General features: G+C 33.9%; 1 protein-coding gene across 4 annotated transcripts; it reads left to right on the forward strand.

Annotated features, from left to right (window-relative positions):
- The first annotated feature begins 10,423 nt into the window (after positions 1 to 10,423).
- On the forward strand, positions 10,424 to 16,871 carry LOC148853982 (rac-like GTP-binding protein 3). 4 transcript variants are annotated; one of them, XM_088983440.1, is made up of 8 exons: positions 10,424 to 11,181; positions 11,313 to 11,400; positions 11,613 to 11,722; positions 11,816 to 11,879; positions 13,735 to 13,799; positions 13,909 to 13,974; positions 14,916 to 15,013; positions 16,466 to 16,871. In XM_088983440.1, the coding sequence occupies exons 1-8, from the start codon at positions 11,077 to 11,079 to the stop codon at positions 16,503 to 16,505; spliced, it is 636 nt and encodes a 211-aa protein (XP_088839566.1). In that variant the 5' UTR covers positions 10,424 to 11,076; the 3' UTR covers positions 16,506 to 16,871. The 4 variants fall into 4 exon arrangements, with proteins under 4 accessions (XP_088839566.1, XP_088839567.1, XP_088839564.1 ...); XM_088983441.1 differs by having other exon boundaries at positions 10,855 to 11,181; positions 14,916 to 15,017; XM_088983438.1 differs by having other exon boundaries at positions 10,859 to 11,181; positions 11,313 to 11,492; positions 11,591 to 11,722.
- The last annotated feature ends 1,596 nt before the right edge of the window (positions 16,872 to 18,467 follow it).

An 18,467-nucleotide genomic window follows, 5' to 3' on the forward strand; every position in this document is an offset into this window, starting at 1 on the left:
GGCTACACAATGGGGGTAGCCCATCTCCTATAGCTCATTTTGGCTTCAATATTAATAATTTTTATCTAAAAATAGTTAAAAACCTATAAATAATGCATTCACAGGTTGTGCTTGGTTTGGTTCAATCTAATTGCGAATGTCACATAACTCTTAGGGGTGCAACTTGGGGGTTGGATCGAGTTGAAGAACAACCAAAGCCCAACCTGAAGTCTTAAACCTCATGCTTGGGCTAAGGTTAATTTAATTATGACTATAACATAATTTTATATATTTACTAATATGTAAAATTTTTAAATATTTAAGTAACATTTACAAAAAGTTGTAACACTTAATCACTAATAAAGTAAAATAAATAAAATAAAATACTAATAGATAATTATTTTATTAAGTAATTAGCAGTAATTTATTAATTTTGTTAAAAAATATTAATATCATTAATCCAATTTACTAAATTACTTTTATACTGAATTACTAAAATAAAGATTAATTATTTTAAAAACACTGCATTCCTTTCTTATAATAGTTATCAGTTGTTTCAATTTTCTTTGACAAATCCCGTATATCACACGGGTCCCATTAGTTCCTGTATTATTTCTCATCCAGTACTGCCCAAATTTGGCCCAGATGGCTTCGAGACCAGACATCGGTCTAAATACCTTACTGACTTTTGGGCTAAACTCGGGAAATAAGTTTGGCTTGGTTGGGCCCAGTTCCGGCCCAGAGTTATAAAGAACGGCTTCAGATTTGAATGCGCGTGCGCCCCTAATGCCATATGCTCGAGGCTCGACCCATGGTGTTGGCCTAAAAAGCGATACAAAAAAGATTAACCAGTTTTTGGCAGTCAGAATAAACCGCTATACTGTCTATATTAATCCTGAAGCTGCTTCAATAGCACCAAGGCTCGAAGCCATTAGATATTTATTTATATTTGATTATTATGTGGGATTTCATATTGGATTTGGATTAAATCTGCAATTATCTTATTGTCTTTAAATAACTAAAAAAATAATTATTTTCAACTTATATATGTATAATATATATAAATATAAAATATAAAATTTATAAATTATAAATAATATCTATATATACATAATTATATTAGATATGTCTACTTGGCTCGGATTTTAATTGGATCAAATGGGGTTTAAATCCACATCTGGTCCCACTAATAATCGGATCCAAACTCTACCTAGCATTCAAATTTGGGATAAATGGATTCGGAGTTGAATCGAATATTGAACTTTGAAGTCCATTGACAGCCCTAAGAACCATCAATATAGATTGAAGCACATTCCTATAAAAACGTGGTACTGCTGGCCTACTCGGTGATGTTTGTATGCCATGAGAGTAGGGATGGCAAAGGAGGAAGCTTGAGGAGGGTTTTATAAATTCTAGACCATGTATCTTTAAACCTCCCAACTTGTACCCTTCTCAAAACCTATAATGGGTTGGATTCTAAGAATCCAAACTCTCATTGCACATAAAAATGTAAAAAAACTTTCTCAATCCTACCCTCATTGCATTTGAGGATGGGGTTAGGCCTATAAACAGATTGAATTCGAATCGAATCAGGCTAGATTCGAATTAGAAACTGATTATAAATAACAATATTCGAATTCGATTCGATATCTGACGGATATCAAATATTTCAAGTCGAATTCGATCGAATTCAGTTGGTGTGAATGCGATGGCAGTTGTGTGTTCCCTCGATGCGAGTGCAATGTCAGTGTTGGCAATGGCCGATGGTGCTAGATTGTTGGCACTTGGCACAATGGCACTCTTGCAGACACATAGACGCAGTATTAAGCTTGGGTTGAGCGCCTTGAGGCATTGAGCAGTGGCGAAGGAGACGGTAGTGCCATAGTGGCAAGTGACCGGTGCTCGACTGCTATCATTGATGCTGTTGTCGGTGATGGTGGTTGCTTGGGTGGCAGTGATGAGACTGAGAGATAGAGGAGAAGATGATAAATGACTGATGAGAGGCAGAGCTATGGAGGATGAGGGGCGGTGGCCGGTGATGGTGGTTGCTTGGGCGGCGGCGATGAGATTGGGAGACTAAGAGATAAAGGAAAAGATGAGAGATGACTGACGAGAGAGGACTGAGGAGAGACGGAGCCGCGAAGGATGAGGGGCAGTTGTCGGTGATGGTGGTTGCTCGGGCAGTGATGACGTCACGGAGAAGGGAGGGTTAGGGTTATGGTTAGAAACTTGAAAGACGATGGAGAGTGGAGGGTGAAGACTTCAAATGTCTCATTTCTCAATTCTGAAATTGTATTTTTACTTTTTTAACATTCTTTTTAGTAATATACATACATACATACATACATATCTGAATTCAATCCGGTAATTTAATCAATAAAAAATGGTATTTGAATTCAACTGAATATCAAATTCGAATTATTCGAATTCAATTCGATTATATCAAATCTCAGATTCGAATTCAAATTTTCGAATACCATTTACAGGCCTAGATGGGGCAGGTTGAGTCTGTGGGTTAGGTCTAGAGCCTACACATAATTTCCTACTATTTCATGTTATATATAAAAATAACAAATAAAATAACTTAAACGAACATCAACATTTATAATTATTTGATTAAAACATGTGAAAAATATATAAATCATCAATTATATTTTACACACAAAATTCAAAATACGATTAAATTCCACACCTTATACAAAAGTTCATATGCCTTCCACACAACATGCGCGTTGGAAAGAATTGGGTTTAGCCTAATGATATACCTGTACAAGTTGTAAAATATCAAAACCTGTCTCCACTCTAAAATCTAATTTTAAGTAAAAAAAGAAAATGCCCCATCACCCATGAGGGGAGAGAGGGGCAGGTATTGTCTTTTGACAATAACCCTTTGCTTTGCTAATGATATAACACAAAGTTTCCCAAGATACGAAGAGATATCCTGTTTGCTCAAATGTGATTGTAGATGGCTGAACCATTCCTCCATTATTCCGTGAAGGGATTTCGTCTCATAGCATCAAGGTTGATCCCAAATTGGGCCTCACACCAAGTAGCCCAAGCATTTGGTCAGAATGTCATTCCATAAACTTCCAATTAAAATGGATTAGATGGAGATGGCAAAGACGCACAGAATGATTTATAAGATGATTTTACTGTGTAAATACCAGAACTGTTTCTTTTCCAAATTATTTGATCCGTTTCTAGATTTGCCCCTGCTCCCATGCCTTATTTGTACAATGTGGCTTATTGTAGTTGCATCATAACCTTGTCTTTCTACAACTACGGGAGATGTTCTCAGTACACGCTGAGATGTGCATGTGGGGGCGCACACATGTGGATTCTTTGACCAATGATATCCTTGTGTTTTGGCAACATTTGAAGTCAATAGTGTACCAAAAGATGATGATACTAGTGTCTTTTTCCAAATTTAACCACAACCAGCAAAAAATATTTCATTTAGTTAGGGTTTCATTTGGATCTTTACCAAAATCTGCCTTCAAGCGAGCTCTGGGTTGTGAACAGTGTTTTGAGCGTTTTGCAAGAGTGATTGTTTTTTAAATCATTATCATTTCTAAAGTTAAAAAAGCATTTTTTAAGCTCCAAAGGCAACACCTGAAATTAAGGTCTTTCATAGTTTTCCCTGTGTTTCCCTTCCTTTTCCTACTTTTTCCTTCAAACCAAACACAATCTAGGGGTTTGACTTTTTGTACTTTTGAACTTTAAAAACACGAATACAATAACTTATTAACCTCGCTAATTAAGGTCCTAAATAGCTTATAAATGTGTTTGAAGAATTTGGATATGCTAAATTAGTAATATCTAATCACTTAGACATGTCAGCAATCAATGCATCTATATATATATATATATATATAAAAGGCAAGGTTGTCTACGTCACCATGCCTCTCCTTGTTCCAAACTCTTCTTCCTAATTTCCTTTTTCTTTTAATTCCACATAATTGCCCATTAAACCAATAAGGAAACAACATAAACTAAATTATCTGTAACAAGTAACAACCAATAGATAAAGAAAGACGGATTTGCTTTCTTAATGTCTAGCCAAGTGGAACCACTATTCCCACTTTCTCCTAAATTATCAACAATTCACATTTATTTCCTAAATTATCTCTGATTCCTATTTATCATCTCCCCCACTTTTTATCTATATCTATCTAAATAAAGTTTGAATGAACAAATTTAAGAATGATTTAAATGTTATAATTAAATTATATAATAGCTTTAAAATATTTATTAAAAATATAAAAACTAATTATAATATATTTAATAATATTCATATTATTAATAATTTTATATTTTTATAGGAGTCATCACGAAATCATGTACTAACAATATAAATTATAATTTTTTGGATTATTCAATTTAAATGTTATTCAAATGATAAAAAATGTAACATTAAAAGATAAAATAACATTTAGATGTCCCAATAACTAAATATCTTAAATAAAAATATTAAAAATAGCTAAATAATTACATAACAAAATATTTAACATTATCAAATAATGAAAAATTCAATGCTTACATATCATTTAAATATTAAAATAACTAAATATTTTAAATAATGAAACATACAACATAACTAAATTTAAAATAGTTAAAACAATGAAATTATGTAATAAATTTAAAAAAATTCTTAAAAGTATAAAAATAAGTATAATATATTTCATAACATTCAAATTAATAATAATTTAATATTTTACAAAATTAATAATGAAACTACTTAATAAATGTATAAATTATAATTTTATGAATCATTAAATTCAATAAATAATTAATATTTTAAAATTTTAAATAATGATATTATTTAAATAACTAAATAATATTGTTAACTAATTTCACTTATATTTAGATAGATTTCAGAAAAATAGTATTTATTAATAATAATTTTAAATTCTTAATCTATATTTATTATACATTTATATATATACTAAAATTAATATTTATTGTATTTTCAGTGATTATTTAATTTTTTGTGATAAATATATTTTCAATAATTATGTATAAATCTACGTTTATTTTGTTATTTAACAAAAAAATTTTAATAATTTTTGGAGATTAAACTACTGCTATTTAACTTTTTAAATTTAATTTATTTTATTTCTGTTATAAATTTAATTTTAGTATTTATGTGTTTATGTTATAATTTATTGATTAATATTTATTAGAGATTAAACTATTATTTGATATTACACTATTTATTTAATATATTTTTAGTATTTATTGTATTTTTGTAATTTTTATAATTATTGTATTTTTATTAGTTCTTTATTGTATTTCCATTATAAATTTATTTTCAATAATTGCGTATTTTCATTATAAATTTTCAATAATAATTGGAGATTAAAATGTTGTTATTTATTAGAGATTAAACTATTAATTTAGTTGAAATTAGGAGTGTTCACAATTTGGTTTGGTTTGGTTGTAGGTTGTTTGGCCAACCAAATCGACCTGATCAGGTTAGGGATTTAGCCACCCGAAACTGACTAACCATTAGTAAAAATTGACAAATTCGGTTCGTATCAGTTTGGGTTGATTTTCAGTTTGGTCAATTGGTTCAAAAGATTTAAACTTATAAAAATTTAAAATTTTTAAAATTAGTGGTATTATTAAAAAATATTTTTATGATATAAAATATTTTAAACTAAAGAATATGGGATTTTCCTCATTTCCCCCCCCCCCCCCCCCACATATATATATATATATATATATATATATATATAGAGAGAGAGAGAGAGAGAGAGAGAGAGAGAGAGAGAGAGAGAGAGAGAGAGAGAGAGAGTCAGGTTAGTTTGATTTTGGTTAATTTATAAATGGTAAAATTAAAACTGATCTAATCTAACTTGGTTGGGTTTAGAAATTGTTGAACCAAAATCGATTGAAAATACTAGAAACTGACCAAGTAAGATCGGTTTGATTGATTTAATTGGTTTGATGAACAACTAGCATGTGGATGCACATGTAGAAAGAGGAAAAAGCTACTCATACATAAAAAAATATAATCATTTAAAGTGAAAGAAAGAGAGAAAAAGTAGGAATAGACATTTAAGGTGGTGTTTCCTAATTTGGTGGATTTTATGAAATTGAAATCACGTCAACAAAACAACATGTATTTTTAGTGTGGATCCATTCTCATTTTCTTGTTTGCCAAAAAAATAAAAAAATAAAACACATTTTAATCAAGTGAGCCCATATAATATCAGCCAGGAAAATACATTGTGGGACCAATAAGGAATGCAAGATGGTTTCCTCGAGTTTTCAATTTTTTTTTTTTCATTTTGGTAATAGAAATTTCAATTTCTGAATCAGGGGAACATTGGGGTGGTCTTTGAGACCATTACTATTTTGTGGAAAAATGACTTTACATCACATCAGATTTTGAGCAGATGGAAAAAAGCATATCGGCATATGCTGTTTGGTTAAATATTTTTCTTAAAAAACAGTAAAAAAACATTTTTCCATTTTTTCATTTTTTTCAATGTTTTTCTTTTTCTTTCCACAAAGAGTTTTCTGATATGGTAGATGGCTTTTACATGGCACCATTTTCTCAATAAACAACGATGGAAATCATATTTTTTCCCAAAAATTGCAAAAACAAAAAAACAAACACTAATCTATGGTGGCAATGAATGGAAATCATATGTACACAGATCATTCCCAATGTTCCACGTGAAAATTGCTTTTCTCTTCGATGAATAAAAATGAGGTGTTTCATCAGAAATTTGGAGGCCCAGCCCATATATTGTCAAGAAAGCTAGAAGTGTAAATACTAAAAAGGGATTCATTGGTCCATAAGGCCTGGGTAAAATGGAAACTTTTGGGTTAGGAATGGCAGCGGGGCGGGGTTTTGCCTACTCGCTACCCGATCCCAGATTGAAATTCCCTACTCTATCTCTGCCCCAAACCCTGGCGGGGCGAAAAATCTAAACCCCATCCCTGTTCCCATGGAAAACAGGGATATGATCCCTGACTTTGCCCCACCCATCTGGATCATTTTTATTTATATATTTATAAATTTATTATTAATTTTTGTTTTTTGAAACCTACCCCACGTCGGAGTTTTGGGTTTTCCGCGAAGTCCGACCGAGACGAGACGAAGCCCATGGGGATATGTCAAATTGCCATCTCTGGAATGAGTGTATAACTAAGGACCACAAATGTGATATCACCCACCTCTTCCATTTGACACTTGAAGAATAGACTGGGTTGGTGAATCATCGATGCCTGTCGTTGGGCCCCAAACTGATAGAATATGGTATGAATTGAGTGTGGCTCAAGAATGGCTGTGGTGAATCGTCGATCAATGTTGATTGAGGACTGTTCGAAGATTGCTGAAGATACAGCTGATTGGCTAACTAGGAAGGGTGAATTCAAGAGTCATGCAAATTCCCAAAATTTGGGTTGGGATTTTTTTTTTTCTAAACTATAGATGTATCAAACCCGGATCCGTTGGTCGCACCTCTGTGTATCATTTGATGATATGTAATCATGAATGAATATGTAGCAAGTGATACATGATAGATGCTAACTTTCTAAGTGAGATGTATCATGTATGGGGTAGAACTCTTCCCTATTTTGCATATTGCCAATCAGCTGGTTGGTTGGTAAGGTTTTCTGTTGATCGTAGCAGAGACTTGGAAATTGGGATTGAATCCTGTTTGCAGTTGGGTTGGGGGATGGGTTATTTCCGTTGTATAGTTTCTTCAAAAGAAATTAAAAAAAAAAAACTCTTCTCTACTCTGACAAATTTTCTGCCTTCTCTACAAATAATAAAAAAATAAGGCCAAACCATTCATCCTAAATCATTTAAAAAACGACTCAGAAACGGAACCGTTTTGGTCACCGGTTTCCAGGTCAATGGTCCGATCGTCCGGTTCAAACGGATGACTCGCTCTGATAGGAAAATTTTAAAATAAAAAAATCGGTCAAAAACCATTGAACGGGTCGACGGTTCAAAGGTTCAACCGCCCGGGTCAATGTTTTGTTGACTTTTTCAACGGTTTTTGACCAGATTTTGGGTTTATACAAAAATAGAACCAATTGCCTGGACGATTCTCGAGTCGAACAGTCCAACCATTTAGGTCAACGGCAATTCGAAAACATTGTCCTAAATGATAAATCATAAATAGCAGAAAGTTCAACTCCTATCATATTTTTGCCGAGGTCCAAAATTTTGATAACATATGCCCATCATATCATTGGTAGACCTTTCATGGGGCGGGTTTTGGATTAACATTTTGTCAATTTTGAATTTGAATGGACCTAGTCAATGATTTAATATCGAGTGTATTGTGTCGGTATTGGTTGCCAGCAGTACGAGATACACTACGAATAGAAACATATCTTGTAAGCCATTTGTATCGCATCGATACGGATGTGTATCGTAACATACCAACTGATATGCATCAATACGGGATGATACACATGAAACACCACATCTCTCAATATTTCATAAAAAAATGCACCTATGCCGATTTGAACTAGGTCATTCAGACGTGCTATCTTTTGCCGCACTTTAAACCATCAAGCCAGACTTTATCTTGTGATATTAAATAGAACAACATAATTTTTTTTATTATTATTTTTGTGTTGGCATACAATTTAAACAAAAAACATGTGTTTATATTTAACAATTCTAACTATTCCAAGCAATAATATTCAAAAATAGTATTTTATAAATTAATAAAACAAATAATCTATCAAGTCTATATTTATATCAAAAGATGATTTTTAGTATCAATAAAATTATACAAATAAAATATTAATAATAACATAATTATTTTAATACTTAAATTGCACATGATATACATCTTAAATTTTTATATATTTTTACAAATCATTAATTAATATTTTAATTTACATTAATAAGTAATAACAACATATTTATTATTTATAAAAATGAAAATATTGTTTACAAAATATTGTTTTATTTTGTAGAAATAAAAATATTAACAATGGAATGATTAGTTTAGTAATTAAAAATTATGAATTTGTATAGGATATGTATCTTAGAAATTTTAACAAATTTGATATACTTTAAGTTAATATTATATCTTTGTGAATTATTAATTTGTATTTTAATTTGCATTTGAGAATTTAATATTTAGTTGATTTTTTGTTAATATTAAAAAATTAAAATAGTAAAATAAAAAAAATAAGTGATATAATATGCACATGCGTTTAGTGTCTTGGACTCTTGATTGATGCATTATAAATAAAATTATATGATATATAGGCATTCCGATATATTAAGTGTAATATATTTTTTCATATACACCATTAAAATATACATTTTTCTATGTATTTATATACTATTTTGGTCTTAAATTTCGTATTATTAATGCATTTATAGAATTTGTATGTATTTCCCTAACATGTTCATCTATTTTCATATTTTTTGTCCGCATCCATACATCTTCAAAACATATTCGAATTCGTATCTGTATCCAAATTCATCCTTGAACCCAGTGTTTTAAACAGTAAATATGAAAGAAATAAAAGAATATTTTGTTCACCTGATATATGGATATATACACTATAAACCCTGAATTTTAAACAGTAAATAGTAAATACCTTATTGAAGGTGCTTTCGATTCTTTACTTAGTAACCGAGTATGTGTTGGCCACATCAATCCTTGTCGTGTTCAAATTTCAAAGGGGCTAGACCTAGCTAGACATTTGTATCCAACTACTTGCATCCAAGAGACCAACCAAAGTTAAAGGAGCCAATGAACCAGCCGTATCATTTTTTGGTGGGCTTAGTCTAGGCCTGGATTTAAAACCGAATTTGGAGCTCCGTTGGGGGCATTTCCAAATCCGGCAGGTTTAATTTGAGTGATGATGACCTTGACCCAGACGGCTCCATTATTGTGCAAGTGTCACAGACAGAAGCAACAAGGATACACCTCTGTAAGACTGTAACTAACTAACTATGTTGGGTTCACAACATTAATCCGGGTCAGAACCTGGGTGGTCCAAAACCCATACATCGCTGTCGTGGCCCACCACCACCCTTATCTCGTCCTTTTTCCAAGCGAAGTTGTTGAATTCTACACAGTAACTGCTCTCCTCTGGTTGGGGGTTGGGGCCTTTCAAGTTTCATTCTTGACCGACGACTTCACTTGTGCTTGAGCGCAAGTGAGCAATAAACCTCTTTCTTATTCTTTTGCTTTAAATTTGGGTTGCCGTCGTGATTCTGGTTTCAGAACCGGCAGCTTATTCTGTACTGCAACCTGTTTGTGTGCGTGTCTCTCTTCTCTATTCAACATTCAACATTCAACAGCTTATTCTCTTTCACGGGGAAGCACACACACAGCTCAATGGAAGTGTTTTTCGGAAGCAGGAATCACATGCAAGGTACGACTGTCACCAAACAAACCAAAAAGCAAAAGAGAAAGGAAAATAAGAAACAAATCAATCGTTCATGGAGTGGGGAGGTCTCTCATTCTCTCTCTCCATTTCATTCCATACTCCATACTTCCATAGAGATAGATTGTATTGCATGTACTCACGGGCTCACGGCCTCACGGGGTAGCGTGTATCGTAGTGATAATAATAACAATAATAATAGCTGTAGGACGGTGCCTACTTCCTTCCACAGGGAGGAAATAAATGCAAATATAAAATAAAATAAGAATAATGTGATGAATGGTAAGGTTTTTATTTTGTAACTCGTAAGGGTGTTCTGGTCATTTACTTTGTTTAGTTTATGTGAATTGTGAATTCGTCTCTCTCACATGATCACATCCAAATTCCAATCCTCTCTCCAAACACAACTCCTGTCGCTCTCTTGGTTACAGTAGGCAGTTTTTGCTTCTTGGTGACTAATTAAATGCAGGTCCTGATCCTCTCTTTCTTCAATGTTCAAACAAATGCAAATTTTAAATAATGTCCTTCCTTTTTGAAAGAGCTACCACGACAGTGCATAGAGAGAGTGAGAGTGAGAATCACGTGACCTGCTGCCTCTGTTTCTTCCCTTTTCCAAAGGCCAAAACCCAACTAACCTACCCACCTCCTCCTTTTGTTCTTCTCCTCTACATATTTTTCTTTCTCTTTTGTTTTTTCTGAGTTTCCCTTTCTTCAATGGCCTCAACCGCTTCAAGATTCATCAAATGTGTTACAGTCGGAGATGGGGCTGTTGGGAAGACTTGCATGCTCATCTGCTACACAAGTAACAAATTCCCCACTGTAAGCCCCTTCTTTATCTCAAGAATCCATCTGGGTTTGAGCAGTTTTTCTTTGTCTATATATAATCAGTGGTTTCCTCTCCTCAAGCGCTTATGCTTATTCTTCCCAAAACTTTAATCCTGTACCTGTAGGACTATATACCAACTGTTTTTGATAACTTCAGCGCCAATGTAGTTGTGGAAGGAACTACTGTCAATTTAGGCCTCTGGGACACTGCTGGTAAAATTTTGCGAAATACTGGAATCAATTCTGTCTTCAGAAGTTTTCATTTTACCATAAAACATACAAGCCAAGGAAAACCGGTTTTTCTCGTAAAGTCTTTTGCTGAATTCAGTAATTTGTGTATTTTATTATATTATTATATCTATGAATTTTAAGTTTTGTTGTTTGCTGATTTGCTGTCGTGAAGAAAATGTTACTTCTGTTGGTAGGACAAGAGGATTACAATAGATTAAGGCCCTTGAGCTACAGAGGAGCGGATGTGTTCGTCTTAGCTTTCTCGCTTGTTAGCCGTGCAAGCTATGAGAATGTACTGAAAAAGGTACTGATTCCTGAGGATTATGTGCTTTTATCCCTTGTTATTTTGATGGCATTTTGTGTGTATATGACTTCTTATACATAATTGCTTTATCAGTGGATCCCAGAACTTCAGCATTATGCTCCCGGAGTCCCTGTTGTTCTTGCTGGCACTAAATTGGGTAAGCTAAGTTTGGAAGCTCAGACAAATAATAATTCCTCACCACCCTCTTAGAGAATGTTTTTCTTCTCCTAATTTCTAAATTAACTTACTGTTTATCTGCCATACTTGATCCCTGTTTGTACTTTGGGTGAAAAGCATTATGCTACCTTCTATAGTTTCCTTGTATTTCTTGATCCACATTCAAGGAACCAACCTGTTACTATTAATATTGTTTTGAATTTTATGACCATATCATTCATTATTGTTAAAATAAATGCCACGATCACATAATGAACATTGCAGAAAGGTAGGAGCTACAAAATATTGATAGAAAGTTTACAACATTATGTCAGAATATAGAAACAAGCATTATTTCTCTCTTCATTCTTTTAGATGTTAGAAGATTCCAGATTTTTGTGAACTGAGAAGTGACTAAATGGCTAATTTTGTAATCCAAGGATTGGGATCTAGCAGTAAGACTTTGTTATCTATCCTTCTCCTTTTTAATTAACTTTCAATTCTAGCAATAACCACCATTAAAGCATCTTTTGAGCCCTTGCAAAATTTGCAACTTGAGCAATAAGGTTTCCTTGTCTGTTCCCATGTAGCACTCTCCTCTTAGGCATTATGATGGCACCACACACAGCTTTGTAGGATGTCACCACTATTTTTTTTTGGTAACCTTGCTATTGACAGGATGAATCACCATGAAGGAAACAGTTACTCCTATCTTTCAGATGTTTTTGCCTTTGGGATCTACCAGACTCTTTCAGATATGAACTAATATGGTCACCTTGTTTGTGGATGAGTCAATCCAATAGAGAATGGCTTACCCATGACAACCATGAGTAGGGAGGATGGGTTGATGGGTGACCTAGACTCAACTTAGCCTTAATACCAACTATTTGGTCTTGGCTACAAGAATCCTGTTCAGATATTGTGCTCTATCAAGAGCTAAGCACAAAAATAATTCAGGATTTACATTCATATTGGATTTGGTAAAAGTTTTCATATCAGCTGAAAACCTGACACAACCCTCCTCTTTGATGGGCTTCAGGTTGGCAGACAAGCAGTGTAAGACAATCAAACAGTGGTGGAGTTATGGTGGGTCATCGTCATCATCATCCTCCTCTTCCTCTACATGTAGGATGATGAGCACCTGTGCACCAGCTTAACGGGGAGCCATTACTCAATGTTGGTCCCAGTTATCTGGGGTCTTGGGAGGGGTAGACTGGATATGATCCTAACCTTTGGCACTAACTAGTATCTTATCTGTGCTGTCCATGGTAACTTTTTGTAGCTATTAGATATAAGTAGAGCAATCAGGATGACATCTGAAGAGCAATAATATTTCTACCTATGCTAACATTCTCTTGAAAAAAATTACATGATATGTATATTTTATTCTAATGGGTGAAGTATGAAACTGTAAAGGTAGCATATTATATGCTTATGCAAGTTCTTGATCAAGAATTACAGAAGTTTAAATCATGTTGCATTTTGGATTTTGGTACAGAATTTTGTTAGTGTTAGATTTTCTTGATTATTGTCAGCTTAAGATCAACTCTAATGAATCATTCATCTATGATACAAATAAACTCACTGCATGATGTTCATTATAAATAAACTATTTGGACTTTTTAAATTCTTCTTAAACTATATCTGCATGGTCAAATCTTTAGAGTGATTCTTTGTATTATCTTCTATCATGTACTCAAAAAGGGCATTGATGAAACCAACATATAGCTTTCTTGGGCAGTTATGATAAACTGTTTGTTAAGATAAACTTAACATATATCTCTTAACTAATGTGCTGGTTGAATTTCCATTTTTTTCCTGTTTTCATGGCTTCATGGTTTATAATGCTTGTGTAGATCTTCGTGAAGATAAGCACTATTTAGCTGATCATCCTGGAATGGTGCCTGTAACTACTGCACAGGTGTAATTTCTTCTCCATTTAGAACATCAATACCTTGTTGTTGTTGTGGTCTTTCATTCCAAAAGGTTGAAATTGTGTAACTTGTAAGTATAATGATTTTTGTTATCAGGGAGAGGAACTCCAGAAACAGATTGGTGCTGCATATTATATTGAATGCAGCTCAAAAACTCAGCAGGTACTGATAAGTTACTTCTTACTTTTGCAACTTTTCTGTAATTGTAGGAAAACTAGAGCATTCATCTACAGAGCCTACATAGTAATGGTTCCTTTGGAGCATGTGGCTGTTTCCCTGAGTAGGGGGGAATTTCCTTTAGGCAGGTCCAGCATGAGAGAACTGCTATGTTAAAATAGCCTAATCAGATGATGCTAACTGTAATTTTGGACATAGTTTTGTCTTGATGGGATGGAATATCATGGACTCCAAGTGATGCTAGAATGGAAACAAATCTTACACAAGCACAAATACCTAAAGTCTCTAGCATGCAAAGGTGGAGGCAGGGTATTCTGAAGTATATAAAACCATTTTGTTGTTGATACTATGACAAGTGTCTAAGATATCAGAATACTTTTGTCTTTTTCTCACTAATCAAGAACAAGATAAAGATGAAGAGTATATATTTAGTTCCTTGTACAAGAACTTAAGAGTTAAGAGAGAAAAGAGAAACACTCACAATTCTGTGTCAGGACTCAGCATCAATGATATTATACTCCATACAATAATATAGGCAAAGCTACTGCTATTTTTAGTCTCCACAAGCTCCAGAAACTAATGGGAAGCTTTTAGATGATGAGATGCAAAAATGGCCAAACCAAGCTTTAATTTTCGCATTGCAGATTGTCATCTATTGTGCCATTTCAATTTCCTAAAAACTTTTTTTCTTCAACGTGTACAAATTTGATGCTTATGACTAAGCTTGAACAGGACTTACAAATTTGAGTTGATGCCCTTGTTATTTGGATTTTTTTATGGAATGTGATACTCCATATGAAAGTCCAAAAGAATTTCCCTCTTATTTGGGATGGTTAAGACTATCTGATTTAATTTAGGCTTAATAGGTAGGTCTGTTGACTGCAAAACGTAGTCCTGTTCACATTTCTATCCAATCCTATGTGCAGAATGTCAAAGCAGTTTTTGATGCAGCAATCAAGGTAGTAATCAAGCCACCACAGAAACAGAAGGAGAAGAAAAAACCACGCCAAGGATGTTCTCTATGGTTGGTATATTCATCTTATTCAATACTTTGAAAAGCTTGTTTCCATTTTGGGTATATATATATCTTGGCTAAACATTTTTGTTGTTTCATGTATTTTATGAAAATTCTGTACAATGTTTCATTTATGCATGAATTACCTTGAATATTATATGTCTAATTAAAAGGTGCTAAACTTAATTCTCATGAAGTCATTTTTAGTTGATCTTATTACGGATTTATAATTTATGATTCTTTCTACATCTGGTTAGTCCGAGTAGAATTGTATCCAGATATACTAAGATATAAATCAGATATGCTGTGCGAGTCCAACTGGAATATACTGTTCATTATCTTGCCGTTGTCACTGAAGGGGTCAGATGAAATTGAAGGTCCATTAGCAGCCTTCACTAAAGGAAATTAGGCACATGTATGATAAGATACTTGGGCTAGAAAAGAATTGCTTGTCTGGGTGGTCACCAACATGATATTCCATTTTTATCCTGATATTAAGGTTCCCTGCTCCTGCCATGTCAATTGAGAAAAGTCATGCACCTCTAGCAATAATAGCTTGTTGCATATGAGATGTGAAAAGCGAGGCTTAGGGCTTGGTTTACAACACCTCTATTTGCATCCACAAACATGATATGTGGGATTTAATTGGGCCTTGGAAGAACCAAGAGGTATATGCACTAGTAACAGTAGGAAAGATTAGAGAAACTCTTTTCTTGTAGATTGTGAGAGCAAAATTGAAAGTAAATTTTGAATATAAAACTGAGGTGTTAAACACTGTTTCAACCTTGGTTTGGTAATTAAAAACTAAATATTAGGACCTCCTACTTAATGAAGAGTTTTTATTCATCCTAAATTATCAATTTAGTAGTTCCCTTTTTGGCTGGGATTACCCAATCCCAAATAGTTGGGATTAATGGTTGAGTTGAGTTGATTTGCGAGAAATTTTTGGCAGTGATTCATCAGTGGTTCCTTCAGTACAATAATATCCCAATTTTTTCTCCTTACTCATATTTTTATAATTCCCCACATGATTGCCATTTCTTTTATGTGAAAAATAATTTAACTACAAAATACTCTATGATGCCAAGTTAATATTTATGAATCATTTTCCTTCCCAATTCCCATAACCCAAGTTTCATGTACTGATGTTGTCTTACTTTGTTTTAGATTCCTTACAAGCATATCTGTTATGTATCCAGTATGTATATTTTATATAATATGTATGGACATTTATTATGTGTCTGCCTATTAGAAAATATCTATAAAAAAATGCTTGGTGTACATAATATCTAAATGAAAGTGTATTAAAAAAAATTGGCAATAAAAATCACAATTGCATTAAAAATGCTGAGAGCACATGGTTACTAATGTTAACATAATGGTTTTTTCCTTTTTTTATATTTCTAATTTTTTAGTTGTAAGCTCCTCCTGTTAAAGTAATTTTCATGGTCTCAAATGCAGGAATGTCTTTCGTGGCAGTAAATTCACTTGCTTCAATTGAAGTTCATTTTTCTTGACAATGTTTTAGCACATAGGTCACTTGATCCAGCAGCTTATTATGCTATCAAGAATCTCCCTTATGTTTTGTTAGTGCTCCAAATCACTATGACCGTAATTTTTCATGCACTGTTCTGATACAAATGAAGTAATGAACAATTTTTCTCTCAAAAGATTGTCACACACAGAGTGACTGGTTAATACTTAGGGTTATTTTCTAACTGCTGGAAGGAAAGGATGGTGCCACACCTAGCTTATTTATTTCTGCAGTGTAAAAAGTTTGGAGTTTGAGTTTTTTTACTTGTAAATTTTTTAGAGAAGAAGTGCATTACAAGTTTCTGTTACATGAGATTCTTTGCAGTATAACAAAGTCCCAAAGGAAAACCAAAAAAGGAGAATGACCCTGAACGTTTTGATATTTCTATGAATGTTTGTTAGAATAATGATTTGAATTTCAGTGGCTTTGTTCTCGATTATGAGTGCATTACAAGCTTGCCTTCCACTAGCTTCTTTTAACTTTCAAGTGCCCTGTCTGGTTGCCAAGTGGGACCAGAATTTCCGGGGAACGGGGCACCTTTAACAAACACTGCACCTTTCTAAGGTTCCATTTGGTTCATTTTATTTGGAGGAATACAGGTCTGGAATCAAAATTGGAATGGTCCATAAGACCATAATGTTTCTAGCCGTTTGGTTGGGTGGAATAGGATTCCCATTTCTGGTTCTAGTGGAATGGCATTCCGACATTTGAATGGCCATTCTAGTCTTCTCCCTTAGGAATGAAAATCTCATTTCAGTCTGCCAGAAAAAGAAAACAGAAAAAAAAAAAAGAAGATTGACTTGAAAAACCCCCAAACCTTAGGATCCATTTGGTTTGCAGGAATAGGGGTTTGGAATCGGAATTGGAATGGGCTATTCTGATTCCAACTGTTTGGTTGGCAGAATTAGAATCCCATTCCCATTCTTACTGGAATGCCATTCCCCCATTTGAGGGAATGACCATTCCCTGCCCCTTTCTTGGGAATGGAATTCCATTTCTGTTGATTTTAATTTCCATTTCCATTCCTTTCTGAACCAAACAGACTATGGGAATGGACCATTTCAATTCCAATTCCGGAGGATTTTGATTTCAATTCCGGCTACGAACCAAACAGACTCTTGGTTTTTTTACCCGATGCCACCCTCCTTGGGAGCCATGCATATCTTATGGAATCTATTCTGATTCCCATCCGAACCAAATCAGGTGAAGAATAGGTGATTTTGGTTCAAACGGACCCTAAGGTCTTACTTGAAACTGTTGTAAGGTGCACTTTCATCACTTCTAGACTCTCTTCAACATTGTCATTGTCGTTGTTGTTTGGCTTCTAGGAGGTCATCTGCCGATGTTGTTATAAGTGGATGCCCGTTTGGGAGGAGACCACATAGCATTTGGTCACACATTAGGAATATCTTTAGCATATGTAAAATTTATTGGGAGATGTTCTCAGTGTGTGGTTAGATTTCCGTGCTTTCAGAGTGTGTATAGAGTAGTGTTTTTGAACCGCCATTGATTCAGACAGTCGGACTGTTTGGCCCAAGAACCATACAAACAATTGGTTTCAGTTCACCCTCAACTTGGTCTTTGGCCAAAAGCTGTTGATTTGATCTATGACCAACTGACCCGGACAGTTGAATCATTGACCCATTTGACCCATTCAATGATTTTGACCAATTTTATTTTTAAGTTGGAATGGGGCCATCCATTCGAATGCTAAACCATTGACCTGAAAACCAGTGACGAAAATGGTTTTGTTTCTGAATCAGTTTTTAAAACCTTGGTATAGAGATTTTGCTTGTAAGGAATCCCATCACATTTGGGAGGGCCCAAGCACAGCTGCTTTACTTCTCCGAGAGGAGCCCCACATGGACAGCCTATAAATTTGGTGAAAAACCCAAAAACTTTATCAGCTGCCAATCAATCCTTTGAAGG

Source organism: Nelumbo lutea, chromosome 4 (genome assembly GCF_056320005.1).
Source record: "Nelumbo lutea isolate HS-2025 chromosome 4, American lotus-T2T, whole genome shotgun sequence".
NCBI lineage: Eukaryota > Viridiplantae > Streptophyta > Magnoliopsida > Proteales > Nelumbonaceae > Nelumbo > Nelumbo lutea.

Coding starts and splice junctions, on each gene's coding strand:
- LOC148853982 (XM_088983438.1), top strand. CDS start 11,077: ATGGCCTCAACCGCTTCAAGATTCATCAAATGTGTTACAGTCGGAGAT. Junction 11,493..11,590: donor AAGGAAAACCGGTTTTTCTC/GTAAAGTCTTTT, acceptor GCTGTCGTGAAG/AAAATGTTACTTCTGTTGGT. Junction 11,723..11,815: donor ATGAGAATGTACTGAAAAAG/GTACTGATTCCT, acceptor TTGCTTTATCAG/TGGATCCCAGAACTTCAGCA.